This window comes from Haliaeetus albicilla, chromosome W, assembly GCF_947461875.1.
Source record: "Haliaeetus albicilla chromosome W, bHalAlb1.1, whole genome shotgun sequence".
Taxonomy (NCBI): Eukaryota; Metazoa; Chordata; class Aves; order Accipitriformes; family Accipitridae; genus Haliaeetus; species Haliaeetus albicilla.
The window spans coordinates 11,944,364-11,968,179 of NC_091515.1; the positions used below are offsets into that span (position 1 = coordinate 11,944,364).

Genomic DNA, 23,816 nt, shown 5'->3' on the forward strand with positions numbered 1-23,816 from the left:
CAGGCAAATCTTTGAATATACCACACCACCTATTCACAGGAAAAAACGAGAACTTGATGACCCAAGTAGCGCCCAGAAATGGATTCAAAGCATTTTAAAACCTGATTATTATACCTGGGGACAGAAGGTATCGTTAGAGCTAGAAGCATTCTTTGCACCATCTGGGTATATTGTTTGGCACCAACGGGTGCTAGAAAACCTAACTTGGCAAGTACATGTATTAAGTAATTGGACTCAATATGCCTTTGGGGAACTAAATCTCCAAGTGCAACAGGTATCAAAAATGACATTACAGAATCGTTTAGCCTTAGATATGTTATTGTTAAAAGAACAAGGTGTGTGTGGTATGTTGAACTTGACTGAATCTGAATGTTGTATTACCATTCATAATGCCACGACCTCCATTGAAGAAGCCCGGGCAAAGATGAAGGAGATTGCTGACCAGACGAGAGAATTCTTCCACGCAATGCAACCAGCTGACTGGTTTGATGGCTGGAATCCAAACTCATGGCTACATTCCATTTTAGGATCCTTAGGACTGACGGGATGGGGAAAATGGCTTGTAAATATTGGACTTATGATATTAATTGGATTTATATGTTTAATAACAGGCCTTGCCATAGTAAGATGTATGATTAGCCGCTTACTATCCTCAGCTGTCTCTCTCTCTTCTCCTACTGTCCGCTATATCAAAATCACCACAGACAAAGATGATATGAACAAGAATCAAAGTCCAGCGACTGTTCGAGCCACAGGGTGGTGTGACAGTCTGACAAATTCAATGTCTCAAACATCTGTTAAAGAGCTTTGGTGGAGAAAACGGCCTCTGTAAAAATGCTGGAGTTTTGTGAACAGGACAATGTGGCCAGAGGAGAGGGCCCCATGGAGGGTGGGAACGCACTTCTCCAAAGCCCCAATTCCTTATCTTAAGTGACCAGGAGAAGGAACACAATTTATGCCTTCCTGGAGGAAGAAGGCCCCACAGAAGTTGGGACTGTGCTTCTATCTTAAGCGGTCATGCCAGCAGGAAAAGAGAGGCAACTCCACAATGAACCACCCCCCCCCCCAAAGCTCACTGACCGATTCCAGAGAACCCCAGGTGTGGGAACTGCGCATGTTGAGATCATCAACCAACACACTATAAAAGAAGAGAGAACGAGTCCTCAGGGCGCGCCCTCCGGACCTGGATCTCTACGCTGGCTGGACCAATGCTGGACCCAGGACTGGTGAAACCCTTCTCTCTCTCTTTCTTTCTTTCTCTCATTCTCTCTCTCCCTCTTTTCCTTCTCTCTTTTCCACAGTCCCTACACCTCATCCTTTTAAACATAAACCGTTGACCAAGTCTGAGACTAGGAGTGGATCTAGCCGCCCCTGAGCTCCTCTTTGAGGAGTCCAGAAAGCAAGGGGGTCTGCTCTGAACCTCGTGACTTAATGGGAGGGCTCTCCTTCTGACACAGTTTCATGTTCCTTTTTCCATTTCATTTTTCTATACTTCCCTCCTCTTCTCAAACAGCGGCTTAATGACATGTTGCAAGGTTCATATTAACAAGTTCATGTGTACTTGGACAAAGTTAGCTAGGTTGAATAAATGTTGGTTGTTGTTTGAACTCCCCTGGTGTCATTTCACCTTAATTCTGACAAAGGAAATCCACAAACCTGAGTCGCTCCAACTTTGGGACGCGACAAGTATATAATCATGATATTAAGGAAATGTCTTTATTGTGAATATAATACTTAATTCTTCAACAGTGGCAAACAATCTATCTTCCATACTTATTCTGGACCTCCACGCTGTAAAATAAAAGCAGACAGTTAAATATATTCCACTAAAAGAACAGGAAATGGAGATCAAATCTTTTTCACTGTTCTAGATTAACAGCATTCTAGTTTTAATTTCTGATTTAGATATTGATTTTTAATGTATATAAGAACATGCATGGAGTGTCAAAGTATCAGCATCTACCCATAACAGCCCCATTTTTTTCAGGGGAGAATACAAAAAGATCAACTCCTGCAACCTATAATTATAGCTGCTTCCAATTCTCCCACTCTGAAGAAACCTGACTCTTACTCACTTTAGAAAGGTCTGATAAACTTCTGTTTACTACTGTTGTGTTTTAGAATTATTTTCACTGCCCAAATTCCAAAGTGCAAAGTAAAAACAAAGCCAAGGTCAGCCATTACAATCTTTGAGAAATTAGAAAGGTACTCAATTCATTATTTTGCCAACAAAATTATTTTACAACTTACCTCACCATTAGAAAATTTATGCTAGAGGTCAAGAAGTGTATTACTATGGAAAATAAATAATTTTATTTCTAATTATAATACCCTACTGATATACATGCAGGAAAACTGATTTCCTCTACTAACATGATCACACTGTAGGTGTCCTTATCATTTAACAAAGCTATGTAAGTGTCTTTTCATTTCAAACTCACACCCATCTCTCCAGTTCTTCAAGTTTTGTGCATTCTCCCTTTTTAAGCATCAGTGTTTACAACTGAAAATTGTTACAGAACAAAAGCAGGTTTTTCTTGCCTTTCATGTACAATGCCATATTTGCAAATATTGCAGAAAATATTTATATCAAGTTTAATAAAATGTTTCTACTACTAGAAATACAAGAGTTAACTTACTAATACATAACTTACAAAAACTAGTTTGAGAAATATTTTGGGCTTCAGTTGCCTGGTAATAGCCTTTGCCGGTTTAAGAACAGACTCTTGTGCTCCTGTCCAGCATATTCAAATTACACATTAAACAGCTGTTACAAAACAGGTAGTGACTGTGATTAATGTAGGTTATGACTATCGCTAGCTATCTGCATGTCTGTTTTAAGTCTGTATCTCTAATCAGTGATACCACAAGCTACTAATTAGTGAGAGTTGGGTACCTTGTGTATTAAGATTTTGTAGTTTTGGTATTGTGCATCAAAGCTGTGAAAACTCTGAGTATACACTTACCAAGAATTACAATGTAATACCATATTTTAAACTTTGAAGAAGGTGTAGATAAATGCTAGGTAAATACAGACAATACACACCAATAAATGAAACTTACTTGAATATATTCAATCTCTTCATCTGACATAAGTTTCCTTCTGTATTTCTGAGGTAAGGTTCTTGCTAATTCAGAAGTGTCTGGTATACCTTGTACTCTAATAACAGATGAAATATTTTGAAATGCCGGCAATTTGCCTCCTACAGACTCCTGTGCTTTTGAAGCATTGCGAGATGGCATACTTGCTTGTAGAGATTCCTGTACTGAAACCCAGATTGCAAAACCATTACAGAAATATAACAAGACTGTAAAATGAATTAGTGAGCAGCCAATAAAAGTTACCAGTTATTGACAATTTTCTTCATTATAACAAATAATTACAAGAATTAAAAGATACTCTACTTCTCACAAGCTGTTTTTATTGTTAAATATACTAAGAACACAGTGAAAAAATTCTGAAAGTAAAAGAAAGCATATTTGAGTGGCAGAAATACTGATGTGGAAACAGAAGATAAATCAGCATGTATCCTAACAAAGGCTTTTTCACTAGGAAGCTGTACTTGCAGAAAAAGCATATAGTATCAAATGTGTGTGTGGAGAAGGTTATGTAGAAACATAACTAAGATAAATAACTAACATCCACTAAGATGATGCTTTTTGTTTACTGCAACTGTAAAAACAGACAAGTGAAAAAGAGGTAAAGGCTTGCAGAAAGATAAAGCTCACAACTATGACATACCACAACATGCAATACAATGCTGTACCCATTTTTAATATTACAAAATGGCATCAACAAAGGAAGGTCCCAAACAGAGCGAGGAGGAAGAGAACCCATCAAAAGGAGCACAATCTGAACAGGGGGCATGCCATTAAGCTGAAATTTTAAATTTTAAGAGCAGGAGGCAAAGGGAACAGAAGATGAAAACAGAAGAAAACAACACACAGGTGATAATAGTTTTGGCTAGTAATGACTACAAAGTATTCTTGTTTCAAGAAGTAACGCACCTTATATATGAAAAAAAAAAAGTTTCTCCAAATTTGTTTTATATACCACATAAACGTTTAGAGATTTGCCTAAGATTTTCTTCTATTGTATGTTTTAAAGTCTGAAGTGTAGTTGGAATAGAAGCATTAGCCAATTAAAAACCTGAAGTCAAGATTCAAAAATACCTGATCTAATACTGCTGTTGCTTAAGCTCAGATACAGTCCCTACTACAGTTTTCCCCTCCCTGTTTGAGACCATCATGTTGCAGCAGTAATATGATAAAAGTATTTGACTGGCCTTTTAAGCACTCACATCCCTAAAAGTATAGTCTTGATCTGCAGAGCTCTGTTTAGCTATATAGAAGCAACAGTCTGGTACGGTGAAACAGTTATTGCTAGTGTTCAAGCAAAGTGAGGTAGATTGCAATTTACTAGTGAGGCAACAGAAATCAATTAAGGTAGAAAAGTCTAACATACTTAAAATATATAGTCACAAAAATCTTCTGATGCAAAGATAAACGTGAGCCAAGTAACATGTTTTTAAGCCTTTGAGAAAGCAATTCACTGGCATGAGAGGTGGTGCAATTAGCTGAACTGGGCACAAGATACAAAATTCTGACTGGAAGTTATCGCAGAAAATAGTTCCTGAAGAATTCACAGGTGAGTCAGAAGTGGCAGTGATGTCCACTGTAGATACTCTGCAATGTTAATGGATAATCCCAAATGTCATAATGCTGTGGCAAATACGTGGTACAGTATCATTTCTAAACAAGTGAGAATAACAACAGAGCTTCTTAAAACATCTACTACTTTAGTTTCAAATGCTTTATTGACTCAAAAGGAATATTAAAACAACATACAGCTCGTTAACTTTGATGTCTACATGTAACAGTACTGGGGTTCCTATAAACATAGCTATAGGTATAAAAATTAATGTCAAAGATTGCAATGAAGTTAATTTTTTCTTAGCATTAATTAATAGCACAGGGAAACACTTCTTAAAATGTACAGTGGGATGGTGCTCTCAGCTATAATCAGGGGTTTAAATACCACAGACACTGCACACTCCAATTAGGAAAAGAAAGGATGAGGAAAATGCAACATCATTACTGCAAATATCACCAAATACCTAAGGCTGCTTTAAATTGACTTGGGCACTATCACTTCAGGCAAATAGTATTTGCAAAAATGGGACTTAGTATATAAGTAGGAAAACAACACTGGAAATCTTTGCCCTGACCAAGAAATAAAGACATGCGTGTATTATGTATATTCCCACAGTTGTATAGAGTCTGAAAAGGAAGAGTCAAAGAGTTGCCTTCAAACTAAAACAACTATGGTTCAGAAACCCTGCTCAAAATCAATCGAGTCCCATAGTTGAAGCAGAAAAATTGTGTGCTGGTTCTTATATAAAACAGTTCATGCAAAGAAATGTGGTGCAAGTTGTATCTATAGATGAAATACTTACTTTTAGGTCTAGGACTACTTTTTCTGTCTGGGAACTTAATTAATGGAGTATGTGGCTTGACTACCTAGAACAAGACAAGGTAGTAGGAGAAACAGGAAAAATAAAATATATTTCTAGACAAACATTAACTTTACAATAATAAAATGGAACATACAACATATTAAACAACCACTTCTATACTGCTGCTTCATGCACCACCACTCTGATAAACTTACTACTTAAGTTCTATCACCCTAGTGTTCAGAACAGGAATAAGCATTCTCTTCCTTTTTTTCACAGCAATCAGTGCGTATGCAGAAATAGCTACCGCAGTAGCATAAATGGAATGATAAAGTTTTAGCACATGGAATTGCTAGCTGTGCTCTGCCTGTACATATTTGTTCAGTTAGCTGGATGGGATTGACTAGTTCCATTAAGAAAAAAACCTATAAATTATAAAGCCTGGTATTCAAAGCCACTCTGCTTATTTTTGAAACGTCTTTTCAAGAAGACTCCATGTTTCATCTTCACCTTGAAGGGAAGACAGATGGCTTAGAAAGGAGATGCTGGCTAGCGCCCTCCCCTCTTCAACAGCGCACAAAAGGGGCAGCCCGCAGGCTGCCTGGTAGCACCTTTTGGTACCAGAACCAGGCACCGGAATCGCGCCACCAGGCTGACCCCGCCGCACACTTCTTCCCCCACGCCAAGAACACCGGCCTCTCCGGCGGCATCTCGGGTCTCAGCCACCTCAGGCCCCGGCGGCCGCACGCGAGGCGAGGCCCGCCACCTGCGCCGGGCTCCCGGCCCCAGCCACCCCCCAGGCCGCAGGCCGAGTGCCGTTACCTGAACGACTCTAGTAGCGGCCGCCATCTTACTGCCCATGGTGACGACAAGGCACCGAGCCCCACCGCCTGCGCCTGAGGGGCAGCACAAGGACACGCCCGCTATGGGCGGGGCCCGGAGGAAGGGCTGTTGGAGGCAGTGCCAAAATACAGGGGCAACGCATTAAAAGTAAAAAACCGCTTCAAGTAGTTCTGCGTTTTATTTCAATTCGATCAAGACACGGCCAATCCACCTTTTAAAAGGTGACAATCACTTATAAAGAGTGCCAATGTTTTTAACATATTACTGTGGTTGGACGACCTTGGCTAGACACCAGGTGCCCGCCAAGCTGCTCTATCCCTCTCCCTCCCCAGCAGGCCGGGGGGAGGGGGGAAGAAAAAGGCGAGATAAGGACAGGGAGATCACTCAGCAATTACCGTTACGGGCAAAACAGACTTGACTTAGGGAAAATTAACTTAATTTATTATTAATCACATCAGAGTAGGGTAATGAGAAATAAAACCACATCTAAAAAACACCTTCCCCTCACCCCGCCCTCATTCCTGGGCTCAACTTTAGCCCCGATTTTCTCTACCTTCTCCCCCCCAGCAGCGCAGGGGGACAGGGAATGGGGGGGGGGTTGTGGTCAGTTCACCACACCTCTACCACTCCTTCCTCCTCACACCCTTCCCCTGCTCTAGCATGGGGTCTGACCCATGGGAGATAGTCCTCCACAAACTTCTCCAACATGGGTCCTTCCCACAGGCTGCAGTTCTTCACAAACTGCTCCAGCGTGGGTCCTTTTCACAGGGTCACAAGTCCTGCCAGCAAACCTGCTCCAGCATGGGCTCCTCTCCACAGGGTCACAGCTTCCTTCAGGCACATCCACCTGCTCTAGTGTGGGGTCCTCCACGGGCTGCAGGTGGATATCTGCTCCACCATTAACCTCCATGAGCTGCAGGGGGACAGCCTGCCTCACCGTGGTCTTCACCATGGGCTGCAGAGGAATCTCTGCTTTGGTGCCTGGAGCACCTCCTCCCCTTCTTTCTTCACTGACCTTAGTGTCTGCAGAGTTGTCTCTCTCTCATATTCTCACTCCTCTCTCTTCCGGCTGCTGTTGTGCAGCAGTTTTCCCCCCTTCTTAAATATGTTATCACAGAGGTGCTACCACTGTCACTGATTGGCTCAGCTTTGGCCAGTGGCAGGTCCATCTTGGAGCTGGCTGGCACTGGCTCTACTGGACATGGGGGAAGCTTCTAGCATCTTCTCACAGAAGCCACCCCTGTAGCCCCCCCGCTATCAAAACCTTGCCACAGAAACCCAATACAATTACACACTACGATTTACTCAATTTTCTTCAAACACAAAGGTGCAATGCAACTGTCAATGTAAAAATACATTTTAAATACTGCTTAGCTGCATAGTTAACAAGATTAAGTCACCTCTTCCATTTTACCTACATTTCTCTAGGGTTGTCATATTTTGCCATGTGGGACAGCATCTACAGGTTGCATCTACTCCTGGATGCTTTGCTTAACTAATCATCAATATAGCACAGGCACAAGTGATAGTTACAATTAAGAGTATAAACTTTTTGGTGTTTAAAATTATACATAATGCTTTAATTAAAAAAAAAAAGGCAAAAACCAAATACTGACTTAGTTAAGTTTTCCAGTTTGGGCTTTCTACAGGGGTAGAGCAGGGTCATGGATCCTGTCTGAGCTCTGCAGCCTCCTCCCCAAGGCTTGCTGGTGCCTAGAGGAAGAGCTGTGCTGGGGTACTTATCCCTCCCAGAAGGTAGGACAGAAATTGCAGAGCCTTAGTTTAAGCTCACTTTTATGTAAAAGCTTGAAACACATAGATTATTATTCTTTCTTGTGTTATTGCTGCCTTTCAGAGGGAAATGAGCTCTTGGGACAGGACAGCTATGAAGCAGCTCTTCAGTTAATCAGCTATGCTACCTGTTTGAACATTTGTTGTGTACCAGGAATTAAATTTCACTTCTAAGAGTTGCATGGTCACATTCTGAGTCTCTAGAGAGAACAACTTCCAGAAAGGTTAAATTTTCAAATTGTTAAGTGATGCATATTAAGCTATATCAAGTTTAGTATATTGATTACATTGTCATGGTTTAACCCCAGCCAGCAACTAAGCACCACGCAGCCGCTCACTCACTTCCCCCCTACCCAGTGGGATGGGGGAGAAAATCAGGAAAAAGAAGTAAAACTCGTGGGTTGAGATAAGAACGGTTTAATAGAACAGAAAAGAAGAAACTAATAATGATAACACTATTACTACTGTTGTCATTTTATTAAAAGGATTGGAATGTACAAATGATGCACAGGGCAATTGCTCACCACCTGCCGACCAACACCCAGCTAGTCCCCGAGCAGCGATTCCCCACCCCTACTTCCCAGTTCCTATACTAGATGGGACGTCCCATGGTATGGAATACACCGTTGGCCAGTTTGGGTCAGGTGCCCTGGTTGTGTCCTGTGCCAACTTCTTGTGCCCCTCCAGCTTTCTCGCTGGCTGGGCATGAGAAGCTGAAAAATCCTTGACTTGAGTCTAAACACTACTTAGCAACAACTGAAAACATCAGTGTTATCAACATTCTTTGCATACTGAACTCAAAACATAGCACTGTACCAGCTACTAGGAAGACAGTTAACTCTATCCCAGCTGAAACCAGGACATACATACACTGTATAAAATTAAACATCATTTCTCCTGACTCACAGAAGAGACTTTTTTTTTTTTCCAATCTGTAGAACAACTGCCTTTAAAGATGGATCTTCTGCCCAGTTAACTCTACTTCTGATTATGATATTCTATGAGAAAGAAAGATTATTGGTTAAAAAAAGCCTTTAAAAAGGATTATTCCTATTAAAATTTCTCAAAAGCTGTGTTTTTTAATTTTTAATTTGGAAGCCCTTTAAACTCACAGCAGCATTTGAAATGGGTGGGATGGGGGGAGAGAAGAGAAAGGGAAATATTGGTTTAGATCCTATTGTCGATACATAGAAAAAAATACATAGGAAAAAAATGGTGCTTTGATTTTTCCTAGAGGTGCTGGCACACCATCCCTATTTTAAACATAGAATTTAGAGAATATATATATAATTTTTTTTAAGTACATGAAATAAAGTTTGCCTCAAACACAAGATAACACAGTTTATAACATTCTCACCTTGCCATTCTGGACTGAAAATGGGAGTTATTAAATTTAATCAAAGAAGATTTGTTCTACTTACAGCTCAGAAGACTTCAGGAATACAAAACAGAAGGTAATTCCAGGAATCTAATCCAAAACTTAAAATGTTTAATTTCTCAATTTGAGATGTAACATTATTAATACAAACTAGTAGTAGATAAAGTATGCAACACAATCATGTGGCTCTTTCTGTCCTTGAAATTCTTCTGATCATCCAAATTCAGAGAACAGTTAATATCCTGTCTTCTACCTGAAGCCCTCCAATATGTTCTCTCTTTTCCCCAGCCTAAATTTTTTTTAATAAACTTTGTGTATACTTAACTGGGATTTCATAAACCCATTCACAAGCACTGCAATTGCAATTCACTGTGCCTCCCATCTTTGTACTTAAGTCACTGATCTGTGGGGGTCAAGCGAAGAAAGCCAGGACAAGTCATACAGTGAGAGGCAGAGTACCAGACTGCAGCACAGTGTACGTGATCTTTAGTAAAGCCCCTCTGAGCACAGAATGCTGCAGGAGGCCCTTCCTCCCCATTCCAAATCATGAGGTTTTCTTCCTCACTTTGTGTGACCCCAAACTCCAGATGACCTGCTAGCCAGCTGCATGGATACAGACTAGTCAGCAGCATCTGATACATGGGTAACCAAGAGGGTGAAGGCTACACTGCTGAACATTTTTGGAGACTGGCCTTCGCTGCAGGCAAAGGCTCTCACAACACTGCAGTAGGTGACAAGAGAGAAACGCATGTGGTCAGAAGGAGCAGTCTGGCTCACTGGTATCATGGGATTAAGACCTACTTATTTTTCCTAACCATGAGATTGGAAAACTGATTTGAGGGATGTAGGGGTGACTCTTAGTGTAAGGAAATATAGCCACTGCTGTGACAGACATTCTCCTAGAAGATGCATTATTTTTGTACCTTTATGGCAACAAATAAATAGATTGATAGACTGTTTCTAAACTCCATAAATAATTATTCCAAAAGAAGTCTGTGATGATTTCATACTTTTAGCCTTTAAAACAATAAAGTTTTCTTTTCATACAGCAGTTTTTTCATTACCATCATCACTTAAAGTTTTTAGAAAACACAATTTTGTTTGAAGTTACTTTTACTACACAGTATGTTATCTTGACTGTAATGCAAAACTGCAAACTTGCTTCTGAAAGCTATGGACACATTACCTAAAATACATTTTGAATTCATGTAGTCATCTCTCTTTGTAAGCTATTACGTATCTTCTCTAGCATTTCATCCACTTCCATACTCACTAGTTCCTTCTTTTTTTTTTTTTTTTTCCATCATGGTATGAATTTGCAGTAGTTTGTCATCCAGCTTGTTTTAGTACTGTTCCATTATCAGGAAAACAAAGCATTAAGAAGTAGTTCAGTGAACAGTAGAACCAAAGACATGCTTTTTCTTCACAGACATCTAAAGCACTTCCATTGCAATAACCCTAACTTCTCACTCCATCCCTTTCCTCCGATATACCTCAAGATATTCCTTTCACACAAGAGACAACACGTACATTGATACCAGGTAGCCACAGCACATCGACTAGTTCCCTGGCTGCTAGCAAAACAAAGTATTTTGTATGCTGTCTGCATTTCCAACAGACACAGACAGTAATTTGAACATCTCTCCTACATCCCATCTTTGGTTGTCACAACTATTATAGTCAGAGATGTTTAAGACCTTTTTCCCCTTTTTAAAATTTGATTGAAAGCAAGTTCCAAAGTCATACAAGGGACATATGGACAATGCCAGTGAATATTACTAGTTTTAATAGGAAAACAGGCTAAAAACTAGACTGAATAAAAACATTTAGGGACAGTTCATACATTGAAAGAATGCTGACACGGCACTCCTTCCCTTATTTCTGAAGATGTTAGGGTGCTCATTTTTCCTATGAAGACAAATATTTCATTGTGCTTGTTCATTACTGTCAACATATACACCACTTCCTATGCATGAAACAAACATTTAACAGTTGTTAAAACTGTTGGCAAACCTGGCCATATGGCAGTAGGAGCATTCAAAAAACATATTTACCATAAATTCAGAAGAGTGACTTCAAATCTAAATTTGATCCACTCTAATAAGCATACTGGATACCAACATATATATTATTACACAAGTTCTTTGTAATTAAATCCCCTCCTCTATTCTATAAACATTTCATAAAGGTGCAATCTGAGAAAAAAAAAAAACCTTTAGGTGTTGTAGGACTGATTTAAATTACTAAATGAGGTGTAATTTGCTGGGGAGCTTACACTGAATAATAAAACATCACCACATTCCTTTTGAATATCTTCTTGCATCTCTCGTTCTAACGTGTCAGTCTCATGCTCATGTAGACAACACACCAGCTCATTTTTACAGTACTTCATACTCTTTTCAGAAGTTTTATAACTGTATTGAGAGTTTTGTAGTTACTTCAGATGTAAATTAATATTGCTACAAGAAGCACTTTAAAATAGGAACTGTACGTTCAAATATAAAACAAAGTCAATATAACTAACACACAGAGTATTTTCCTTTTAACGCCATTCAATTTCTGTTCCATCTCATGTGCTTGCTGAAAGAAAAAAAAAATACTTTCCTAGACTCCTGTCTCCAATAAATATTGATAGATGCTAATTCAATCCACAAAAGCAGTGAAGGGCAGCTCTAGAACTAGACTTTCTTACATATTCAGTTTAAGTAATCATTTCAATAATTTTAACACCAGTAGAAAACACACCCTTTGGCCACACATTCAGCTTCAAATGACTTGCACATCCCTGTTACTTTCAAACCATGCCCCTGCCCATATTGAGGTTGGCAGACTTGCACAACAAGCTACAACTGACATTTACCTGCTGAGATTCAAGTATTGCAGTGCTGAGCAGTATTATGTGTTTCATAGTTTCCAAGATCAGACTAAGGAAGGAAACACAGTTGCATACCTTAAGATCATTAATAAGCGTCAACAGCATAAATGTTTTAAACAAAGTTATTTGGATTAAACAAACAAACAAAACAACCAAAGAAAAAACCCCACACCATTTCCCCTAACACCAAAATAAAGCTTTTTTTTTTTTTTTTTTTTTAAAACCTACACCCTTTCTTTTTTACAGTTATCATACTAAATATTGTTGTAGGGGCCAAATAGTCTCCTTACTTCCCCTCTCAGTTTCCCTAATGTTTCAGTTACATTTCCCTAACATTTCAAATCATAGAGCTTGGGAGGCATCAAGGAAGCCAAGGCACCTGAAAACAGCTAGCAATTGGAGCTCCTGAATTCTGGCCTGTGGCAGGAACATCATGGAGATGCACTGTTTTCAGCTGTATTTATGTCAGAAATTATATTCCTCATATTACACTTCAAATACATACATCCATTAATATCGGACAGGATATTAAAAGTTCATTTTAAACATGTTTGAAACCTTCGATTCTTTTTCAAAGACATTAAGCTCCTACACAATTAATTAACAAAGGCAGCAAAATAGAGGCAAGGCTCTGTTAGAAGCCTGTAATATGTGCTCAACTATTACAAATGCAGGTAATTTGTGCATTAAAGACAAAAAAACCTCTTAACTACAAACAGTTCTCACTAGTGAATCAAAAATTATAATCTCTGTAATCAAAGGTTGGTTAATTCAGAGCCCAAATGTAAATCCACCCTGGGTATAAGTAGTCTGATCATGCTGATTCTAGCCAGAAGGTAGACTGTATATAATCCAGTAAAAACTAGAAGAAAGCTTGCTCTTAAAAAAGGTACAATGAAGTAATGTAGAAATGTGTTGCATTAAACTGTGTCAAGTCATTTCCTTTCTAGCCATCCTTTCCCCAAAAACACCTTACCATGAGTCATTATCATTTTGTTTCACTTTGTTTCTCAGAGCATCCATAAGCTGGAACCTGCATAGTGTGGGGAAGAAACATAAAACCGATAAGAAACTGAGAAGTTAATTTAGATAAATATCAAAAGAGATTTCCAAGGTTCCATTTCTGTTTGCTTTCACATTGGAATTATACATATAAAATACTCAGTACTTTGTAAATATCACACTTCTTAAATAACAGGGCTTAACTCTCAAGACAAGAAAGGCATTGTATTGGGGTTGCGTGGCAAGGTTTTGGTAGCAGGGGGGCTACAGGGGTGGCTTCTGTGAGAAGATGCTAGAAGCTTCCCCCATGTCCAATAGAGCCAGTGCCAGCCAGCTCCAAGATGGACCTGCCACTGGCCAAAGCTGAGCCAATCAGTGACAGTGGTAGCACCTCTGTGATAACATATTTAAGAAGGGGGGAAAACTGCTGCACAACAGCAGCCGGAAGAGAGAGGAGTGAGAATATGAGAGAGAGACAACTCTGCAGACACTAAGGTCAGTGAAGAAAGAAGGGGAGGAGGTGCTCCAGGCACCAAAGCAGAGATTCCTCTGCAGCCCATGGTGAAGACCACGGTGAGGCAGGCTGTCCCCCTGCAGCTCATGGAGGTTAATGGTGGAGCAGATATCCACCTGCAGCCCGTGGAGGACCCCACACTGGAGCAGGTGGATGCCCAAAGGAGGCTGTGACCCCGTGGGAAGCCCACGTTAGAGCAGGCTCCTGGCAGGACCTGTGGCCCTGTGGAGAGAGGAGCCCACAATGCAGCAGGTTTGCTGGCAGGACTTGTGACCTCGTGGGGGACCCACGCTGGAGCAGTTTGTGAAGAACTGCAGCCCGTGGAAAGGGCCCACATTGTAGAAGTTTGTGGAAGACTGTCTCCTCTAGGTGGGACCCCATGCTGGAACAGGGGAAGAGCACAAGGATAAAGGAGCAGCAGAGAGAATGTGTGATGAATTGACTGCAAACCCCTTTCCCTGTCCCCCTGCACTTCTTGTGGGGAGAAGGTAGAGAATTCAGGGGTGAAGTTGAGCCTGGGAAGAAGGGAGGGGTGGAGGGAAGGCGTTTTATTTCTCATTACCCTACTCTGGTTAATTGGCAATAAATTAAATTAATTTCCCCAAGTCGAGTCTGGTTTTCCCTGACAGTAATTGGTTGAGTGATCTCTCCCTGTCCTTATCTTGACCCACGAACCTTTTGTTGTATTTTTTTCTCCCCCTGTCCAGCTGAGGAGGGGGAGTGATAGAACAGCTTGTTAGGTATCTGGCAGCCAGCCAAGGTCAACCCACCACAGGCATATCAATGATTATTTGTAAGAATAACAATGCATTTCTCTCTTGTCAAACATACTCAGACACCGTTAAATCCCAGAGTCTACAGAAGGGAAGGTGGGAATTCAGATGAACAGCCATGTAACACAGGAGACATATAACACCTACCAACTTCCACCTTTTCACAGGCATTTATAAAATACTGCCAAGAACTATGCTTACCAATTTTTAGTCAGACTTTCACATTTTTGCAGGACCTTTGGGGTTTACACATTTCAACATGTGATTTTTTTTGTTGCTCTCTATGGTATCTCCATTCTTACTGGTTCGATGGTAGTAATAACTCTCATATTTGTAACACACACTATATCACTTTGAAATCCTATTTTAATCAGAATTATGCATATGTACATGCATGTGTGCACACATAAACAAACAGAAAACCTCCAAATAAACAGGAATCTACCTTTGTAAGACTAATGTCTTTTTTTGGAAAGAGACTTTTACTTTCTCCATTTCTCTTTCCAAATCTTCTGCGGTACAAAACCAAACCAAACCAACCAAACAAACAAAAAACCCCAAACAAACAAAACAAAACAGTGTGAAAAGAACAAGAAGTGTAAAAGTAATGTCACATTTTTAACTTGCTCTCTGCATGCCTGAAGTAAGAATTTTTCCTGAAAATCACAGATTATTCAGGCCAGGAATATTTTAGCATATGAAACCATGTTAGTGAATTCTAGCCATCACTAGGTTTTCAAATTTAGAAACCACATCAGTGTCGTGGTTTAACCCCAGCCAGCAACTAAGCACCACGCAGCCGCTCACTCTCTCCCCCCACACCCAGTGGGATGGGGGAGAAAATCAGGAAAAAGAAGTAAAACTCATGGGTTGAGATAAGAACGGTTTAATAGAACAGAAAAGAAGAAACTAATAATGATAATGATAACACTAATAAAATGACAACAGTAGTAATAAAAGGATTGGAATGTACAAATGATGCACAGGGCAATTGTTCACCACCTGCCGACCGACACCCAGCTAGTCCCCGAGCAGCGATTCCCTGCCCCCACTTCCCAGTTCCTATACTAGATGGGACGTCCCATGGTATGGAATACACCGTTGGCCAGTTTGGGTCAGGTGCCCTGGTTGTGTCCTGTGCCAACTTCTTGTGCCCCTCCAGCTTTCTCGCTGGCTGGGCATGAGAAGCTGAAAAATCCTTGACTTGAGTCTAAACACTACTGAGCAACAACTGAAAACATCAGTGTTATCAACATTCTTTGCATACTGAACTCAAAACATAGCACTGTACCAGCTACTAGGAAGACAGTTAACTCTATCCCAGCTGAAACCAGGACAATCAGATACTGAACTACATTAGGAGACTGAGTAGGATATTTCTTCCCCATGTTTTCTCTTAATTTCCTTTATTTTCACCAGTCCTGCAAAGTACTGACCGTTAATCCAGAGTTTTTACTAAAAAGGAGTAACTAGAAGAGAACCTCCAAGCTCAGTTCCCAAACCTTCTCTTTTTTTTTTTTTAAATATACGTCGAAAGTTTGAAATTATCACAACATACCTCTTGATAAGCTTTTCTTCAATGGCATGATCAGGCTAGCTTTCTTGACCTGCAAAGCAAGAATGTCACTAAAATAGCACAACAGAAAGACTTTTAAATACAATCTATAGAGTATAAAGGATAAGCAGCTTAATGGCTATACTAACAAGGTAATTCTTATTCCTACCTCCACACTTCATCATCTCTTCCACTGTTAGTGAGACTATCAATCAACTGTATCAAAGAAATAATTAGGCTCTAAAATATTTCCATTTAGTACTTTTTAGACACGCCAGAGCTGAATCACAGCATTGCTCTATATATGCAACTGGCTGGTCCAGTAGAAGAGGACATCGATAACAGAAACACAATGAGAACAAGAAACACCTTAAATCAGTATTGCTGCCAAACATTTTGCATTGTAAGGCTTAAGCCCCAGTGATCAGATTCCTGAAAGCCATCATCACAACTTAAGCTTTGTCAGAACGTTAGAGGGAGCTAAAATGAAAATCCAAGAGGAGAAAGGGCAGTGGGCAATACTCATATGGCAGTTTTGTAAGCTCTCAAACATGTCTACAAGAGCTGTCTAGAAAATGCAATAAGATGCTCAGCCAAGAAAAACATTTCCTTGTTATAACAACCACTTTTTGGTAAATAAAAAAAAGTTATTTTAAATATATACATTAGTCATGCCACATTCTTTATTACTGTAATATCGCATCGCATTAAGAGAAAGCACAGGGGGGTTGTTGGAGGGAGCTAGAGTAGGGAGAAGCTTACTAGCATGAACTGCGGCGCTGCACTCCATGAGCTGCTGCTTCATCTGTTCCCTCAGGCAGGAGCAGAGGCAAAGTGAAAACGGTCAGACTCAGCGCCGCAGCCCAGGAAAGCAGGCACTGAGTGGGCCCTGCCGTAGCCACCACCCCTCACACCCACCCCAGCCTGCTCAGAGCCGCCATCACTCCAGCGGCTCCCCCCCGCTCCGGTCTCCTCAGAGCCGCCTACACTCCAGCGGCTCCCCGCTCTCCTCAGCGCTAACCGGAACAGCATGAAAACGTCCAGTTTCGCCTCTGGCTCGGCCGGCAGCTCGGCCCCGGCCACCGCGCCCAATTCCCGCTGCAGCGGCTCCATGACTGCACCTTCAAACATCCCCCGCACGCTCCTCGACAGCGCAGCCGGCGATTGCTTCCGCCTGAAAGGACAGGGCTCCCCCGCAGCCCACAAGCTTCCAGCCAATCCCGGGCCTCTTCCTCTGTATTGGCCTTTCGGCGCTCTGCCGCTAGGTGGGAGGCGATGACAGTAATAACCGTTTCCTTACGGAACGGCCCCCAAAGTGGCAGTGAGGAGGGGCAGCCCCTAAATCAAAGGCCTGTGTTAGTCACCTTGCGTCAAAGGTCATCAAAAGGACATTCGTTAGTTGCTGAGCTTATTCTCCACCAAGCCCTCCCAGTAAAAAACCCTTGACTTGTAGTAGGCACAATAAAGGAACAAGGCAGCCCCTTCTCAGGTATTTTTCAGATAAAGAACAGAAGGAAAGCTGGAGTAAAGTTAAATATTTGTAACAAGGGCAAAAAAATGGGGAGAGGGGTAGGCAAAGAACAATTATCACTTCTAAGTGAAGGCAAATACAGCTCTGACCAATATTTTACTAGAGGTAGAGCTGATATTTATTAGATAAGCTATTAACAAAAATATACTACAATAAATAAATATTAAGTTAATAGAGATGCACTCTAACTGTGGAATTTAGAATTTGACTAATCTGGCAGCAGCTAGATCTGCCACCACGTTTAGTGGAGCCTATGACAACACTCCTGCCTGTACACCTACCTGGAGGCTCAGCAACTCTGAAGAGCTAACTCCAGAGCTCACATAACACCTCTCAACACTATTCACAGTCTCTATATGGAGATGCCTCAGCCATAGGGGAAAAGTCAACTGTACTATCACAAGGAACACAAATAAGACAGCACTGGAGTAAAAGGCAAAAAAGTGCTTTATTAAAAGCCTGAAACACACGAATAAGATGCACTATGTGCCACTGTACATGATGTCAACATTCTGCTCAAGTTCACATAGAAGTTAGAACACTTTGGCCAGAGGTTTTGCTACATTCTGTATGACAGCAGAATTCAGCTGTGTGAGGGTGCTTATCTTGGCATTTTTGCTGCTGGCATATTTGTTCTTGATTCTCTGCGAAGAGGTAAGCTCAATTAATTTCACCCTGTTCATAAACTTACATGACACCAGCTCATCTGAGGCTTAGTGGGCAGGCCAAGCTAGTTCTAGCACCCAAGACAGGATTATGGCTGGCTCATGCCACTGGCAAGATAGAGATCTTCAGCTGAAGTGAGCAGGTCTGATACAAATCTGATACTAGTGATGCAAGTCACAGCTAAGCTAACTTCAGAAAGCCACGCATTAACAAGTGACCACATATACTCCCCACCTGCACCATGAACTTCTTACTATGTACTTGGTAAGGCCCTGATTCACAAGAGTTATGTTCTTTGCCATGAGCTGCATAACTAGAAGGTTACCCTCAGTGCAAGATGTAGCATTGCAGAGTTGGTGTCTGAAAGGAAGTTATTAGACAAGCCTACTAGAATGATCCAAGTTCATTGGATTCTTTGTCTTCTATTGGGCTCAGGCAGTTGCAGTCTCCTTTCTAACAAGGGAGGGTTAACAGTTACTGCCCTACTTCTGTCCCCTTGTGTCCTGGTTTCAGCTGGGATAGAGTTAACTGTCTTCCTAGTAGCTGGTACAGTGCTATGTTTTGAGTTCAGTATGCGAAGAATGTTGATAACACTGATGTTTTGTTGTTGCTCAGCAGTGTTTAGACTATAGTCAAGGATTTTTCAGCTTCTCATGCCCAGCCAGGGCACAAGAAGTTGGCACAGGACACAACCAGGGCACCTGACCCAAACTGGCCAACGGTGTATTCCATACCATGGGACGTCCCATCTAGTTTAGGAACTGGGAAGGGGGGGCAGGGATTCGCCGCTCGGGGACTGGCTGGGTGTCGGTCGGCGGGTGGTGAGCAATTGCCCTGCGCATCATTTGTACATTCCAATCCTTTTATTACTACTGTTGTCATTTTATTAGTGTTATCATTATCATTATTAGTTTCTTCTTTTCTGTTCTATTAAACCGTTCTTATCTCAACCCATGAGTTTTACTTCTTTTTCCTGATTTTCTCCCCCATCCCACTGGGTGTGGGGGGAGTGAGTGAGCGGTTGCGTGGTGCTTAGTTGCTGTCTGGGGTTAAACCACGACACCTTGTAATGGGCCAAGGGGAGACAAGAACACACTGAGATACTGTTGTGGTTTATGTCCAGACGGAAACAAAGCACCATTAGGCTGCTCGATCATTCCTCCAATGCAGTGGGATGGGGAGGAGAAAATATAATGAAAAGCTCATGGGTTGACACAAGGACAGGGAGGGATCACTCACCAATTATGGTCATGGGCAAAAACCAGACTCAACTTGGGGAAAAAAACAAAATCAATTTAACTTGTTACCAATGTCGTGGTTTAACCCCAGCCGGTAACTAAGCACCATGCAGCTCCTCACTCACTCCCCCCTGACCCAGTGGGATGGGAGAGAAAATCGGTTAAAAAAGTAGAACTTGTGGACTGAGATAAGAACAGTCTAATACAATGGAAAGGGAAAACCTAATAATGATAATAATAACAATAATAAAAATGATGTGATATACCCACTCAATGCCATGCTCTGTGGCCCAGGTGTCTATGAGGTTGTTTTGGAAATGAGTCCCGTTGTCTGACTCAATTCTTTCTGGGGGGCCATGTTGCCACAAGACCTGCTTTTCAAGGCCCAGGACAGTGTTCCGGGTGGTGGCATGGGGCATGGGAGAAGTTTCCAGCCATCCAGTGGTTGTTTCCACCATTGTAAGCACATGGCACTTGCCTTGGCGAGTTTGTGGGAGTGTGATATAGACAATCTGCCAGGCTTCCCCAAATTTATATTTCAGCCATCACCCTCCATACGACAGGGGCTTTAACCGCTTGGCTTGCTTAATTGCAGCATATGTTTCACATTCATGGATTACCTGTGCGATAGTGTCCATGGTCAAGTCCACCCCTCGATCACGAGCCCATCTATATGTTGCATCTCTTCCCTGATGGCCTCAGGTATCATGGGCCCACTGAGCCATAAATAATTCATAAATATTCATAAATAATTATGTTGCAAGTCCAGATCCACCTGAGCCACTTCAATCTTGGCAGCCTGATCCACCTGCTGGTTGTTTTGATGTTCTTCAGTGGCCTGACTCTTGGGTACATGAGCATCTACATGACGTACTTTTACAACCAGATTCTCTAGCCGGGATGCAATCTCTTGCCACAGTGCAGCATCCCAGATGGGTTGACCTCTTCGCTGCCAGTTGCTCTGCTTCCATTGCTGTAACCACCCCCACAGGGCATTTGCCACCATCCATGAGTCAGTATAGAGATAGAGCACTGGCCACTTTTCTTTTTCAGCAGTATCTAGTGCTAGCTGGATGGCTTTCACCTCTGCAAACTGACTTGATTCACCTTCTCACTCAGCAGTTTCTGCAACTTGTCGTGTAGGACTCCATACAGCAGCCTTCCACCTCCGATGCTTTCCCACAATGCAACAGGATCCATCAGTGAACCGGGCATATTGCCTCTCATTTTCTGGCAGTTTATTATACAGCGGAGCTTCTTCAGCACGTGCCACCTCCTCCTCTGGCGACATTCCAAAATCTTTCCCTTCTGGCCAGTCCATGATCACTTCCAAAATTCCTGGGTGATTGGGGTTTCCTATGCGAGCTCTTTGTGTGATCAGTGCAATGCACTTACTCCACGTGGCATCAGTTGCATGCTGTGTAGAGGAGACTTTCCCTTTGAACATCCAGCCCAGCACTGGCAGTCGGGGTGCTAAGAGGAGCTGTGTTTCAGTACCAACCACTTCTGAGGTGGCTCGAACTCCTTCATATGCTGCCAATATCTCTTTCTCAGTTGGAATATAGCGAGCCTCGGATCCTCAATATCCCTGACTCCAAAACTCCAGGGGTTGGCCTCAGGTCTCCCCAGGTGCTTTCTGCCAGAGGCTCCACATAGTGCCATTCTCCCTGGCCACGGTATAGAGCACATTTTTAACATATTGTCCTGTCCGGACTGGCCCAAGGGCTACTGCATGAACAATCTCCCGTTTAATTTGTTCAAAGGCTTGTTGTTGTTCAGGGCCCCATTTAAAATCATTCTTCTTCCGGGTCACTTGGTAGAGAGGGCTTACAATCAAACTGTAATTTGGAATATGCATTCTCCAAAAACCCATGACACCTAAGAAGGCCTCTGTTTCCTTTTTATTAGTCGGGGGAGACATAGCTGCTATTTTGTTAATCACATCCATTGGGATCTGATGACGCCCATCTTGCCGTTTTATTCCCAAAAACTGGATCTTCTGTGCAGGTCCCTTGACCTTACTTTCTTTTATGGCAAAACCGGCTTTCAGAAAGATTTGGATTGTTTTCTTCCCTTTCTCAAAGACTTCTTCTGCCATGTTGCCCCATACGATGATGTCATCAATGTATTGCAGGTGTTCTGGAGCTTCACCCTGTTCCAGTGCAGCCTGGATCAGTCCATGGCAAATGGTGGAGCTGTGTTTCCACCCCTGGGGCAATCGATTCCAAGTGTACTGGACACCCCTCCAAGTAAAAGAAAACTATGGCCAACACTCTGCTGCCAGAGGGATTGAGAAAAATGCATTAGCAATGTCAATTGTGGCATACCACTTAGCTGCCTTTGACTCCAGTTCGTATTGAAGTTCTAGCATATCTGGAATGGCAGCGCTCAGTGGCGGCATGACTTCATTTAGGCCACGATAGTCAACTGTTAGTCTCCATTCCCCATTAGATTGCCACACTGGCCATATGGGACTATTAAAGGGTGAGCGAGTTTTGCTGATCACTCCTTGGCTCTCCAGTTGATGAATCAACTTGTGGATGGGAATCAGGGAGTCTCGGTTGGTGCGATATTGCCACTGGTGCACCGTCGTGGTAGCAATTGGCACTTGTTGTTCTTTAGCCCTCAGCAACCCCACAATCGAAGGGTCTTGAGAGAGACCAGGCAGAGTAGACAGCTGTTCAGTGCCCTCTGTCTCCAAGGCAGCTATACCAAAAGCCCACCGATACCCCTTTGGGTCCTTAAAATACCCCCTCCTGAGGTAGTCTATGCCAAGGATGCACGGAGCCTCTGGACCAGTCACAATGGGGTGTTTCTGCCATTCATTTCCAGTTAGGCTTATTTCAGCCTCCAATACAGTTAGCTCTTGGGATCCCCCTGTCACACCAGAAATACAGATGGGTTCTGCCCCTTTATAACTTGATGGCATTAGTGTACACTTTGCACCCGTGTCTACTAGAGCCTTATACTCCTGTGGGTCTGACGTGCCAGGCCATCGAATCCACACAGTCCAATAGACCCAGTTATCCCTTTCCTCCACCTGGCTGGAGGCAGGGCCCCTCTCATTCTGGTCAGAGTATCCAGTACTCACTTCTTGTAAAATTGGCTCAGAAGTCCTTTCAAGAGGGTCAGAAGTAAGATCAGCATCTAGGACCAAGATAGGTTTTCCATCCCATTTCCTCATGTCCTCTCCGTGGTCACATAGGTAAAACCACAGGGCACCTCGTGGTGTGTACCTTATGTATTCTCTCTCTTGGGCAGATGAATGCTCACTCCTAATAGCTGAGACATTGTTCCGTACAGGTGGGGAGTAGGACATATCCTCCTTGAATTGCTGGAAATCCTGGGGTAGCTTCTCCATAGCCAAGATGCAGGGTTGTGGGGAGGAAGAGAGATTTTCTTCATATTGCTGGAGTTGGCAAGCCATTTAATCCACTGTCAGTGCCTCTTCATCCTTCCAGGTCAGTATTGCCAGTGGGTTGGCATACGATGATGGTGCGCTCCGTACAAACTTCCGCCACATGGGTCATGTGCATTGGACTTTGTCTGGATTTCTGGGTAATTGTGCATTGTCTAGGTCATAATAAATTGTCTTTAGCATGGCTTATTCCCTCAGATATTGGATACCTCTCTCCATGGTGTTCCACTTGCCTGGTTGACATATAACATCTTCCTTGGAGGGGTACCTTTCCTTCACGCTTGACAGGAGTCACCTCCAGAGGCTGATGGCTTGTGTCCCTTTTCCAATTGCCTTGTCAATGCCACCTTCCCTGGCAAGCGATCTCAACTGCTTGGCTTCCCTACCCTCTAATTCCAGGCTACTACTCCCATTGTCCCAGCATCAGAGCAGCCAGGTGATAATGTGCTCCCCTGGACGACGGCTGAAATCTTTTTGCATATCCCACAGCTCACTCAGGGATAGGGATCAGCTGATTATCTCTGGTTCTGCCTCTTCCTCCTGTTCTTGTGATGACCCTGGTTCATCTTCATCCTTTGCTAAGTGAACTCATTTTTTTGTATATTTCTTCTTCTGTATTGGGGCAACTGATACTGGTGCGGGTTGGTTCTCTGGTTCAGCTGCAGTGCCTGTCGCGGGGGTTGGAGTGGCCACAGTGCCTGTTGCCTTGTTGTTAGATCCAGAGACCTTTCCCTTGAGGATACTGAATAGTTTTGAATAGGGCTTGATAGGCATGG

At 42.4% G+C, this 23,816-nt stretch overlaps 1 protein-coding gene and 1 long non-coding RNA gene across 6 annotated transcripts; both read right to left on the bottom strand.

Annotated features, from left to right (window-relative positions):
• Positions 1 to 1,694: 1,694 nt before the first annotated feature.
• On the bottom strand, positions 1,695 to 6,374 carry LOC138683337 (alpha-ketoglutarate dehydrogenase component 4-like). Of its 3 annotated transcripts, none has more exons than XM_069775028.1 (4): positions 6,279 to 6,374; positions 5,457 to 5,520; positions 3,064 to 3,266; positions 1,695 to 1,791 (listed from the first exon to the last, which is right to left on the bottom strand). In XM_069775028.1, the coding sequence occupies exons 1-4, from the start codon at positions 6,315 to 6,317 to the stop codon at positions 1,774 to 1,776; spliced, it is 324 nt and encodes a 107-aa protein (XP_069631129.1). In that variant the 5' UTR covers positions 6,318 to 6,374; the 3' UTR covers positions 1,695 to 1,773. The 3 variants fall into 3 exon arrangements, with proteins under 3 accessions (XP_069631129.1, XP_069631128.1, XP_069631127.1); XM_069775027.1 differs by having other exon boundaries at positions 3,064 to 3,278; XM_069775026.1 differs by having other exon boundaries at positions 3,064 to 3,308.
• A 2,305-nt stretch (positions 6,375 to 8,679) lies between these two features.
• Positions 8,680 to 17,351, bottom strand: LOC138683367 (uncharacterized). Of its 3 annotated transcripts, none has more exons than XR_011322937.1 (4): positions 17,238 to 17,351; positions 16,191 to 16,239; positions 12,329 to 12,392; positions 8,680 to 10,817 (listed from the first exon to the last, which is right to left on the bottom strand). It is a non-coding gene; the product is annotated as an uncharacterized lncRNA (long non-coding RNA). The 3 variants fall into 3 exon arrangements; XR_011322938.1 differs by having other exon boundaries at positions 8,680 to 9,088; positions 9,512 to 12,392; XR_011322936.1 differs by having other exon boundaries at positions 8,680 to 12,392.
• Positions 17,352 to 23,816: the final 6,465 nt, after the last annotated feature.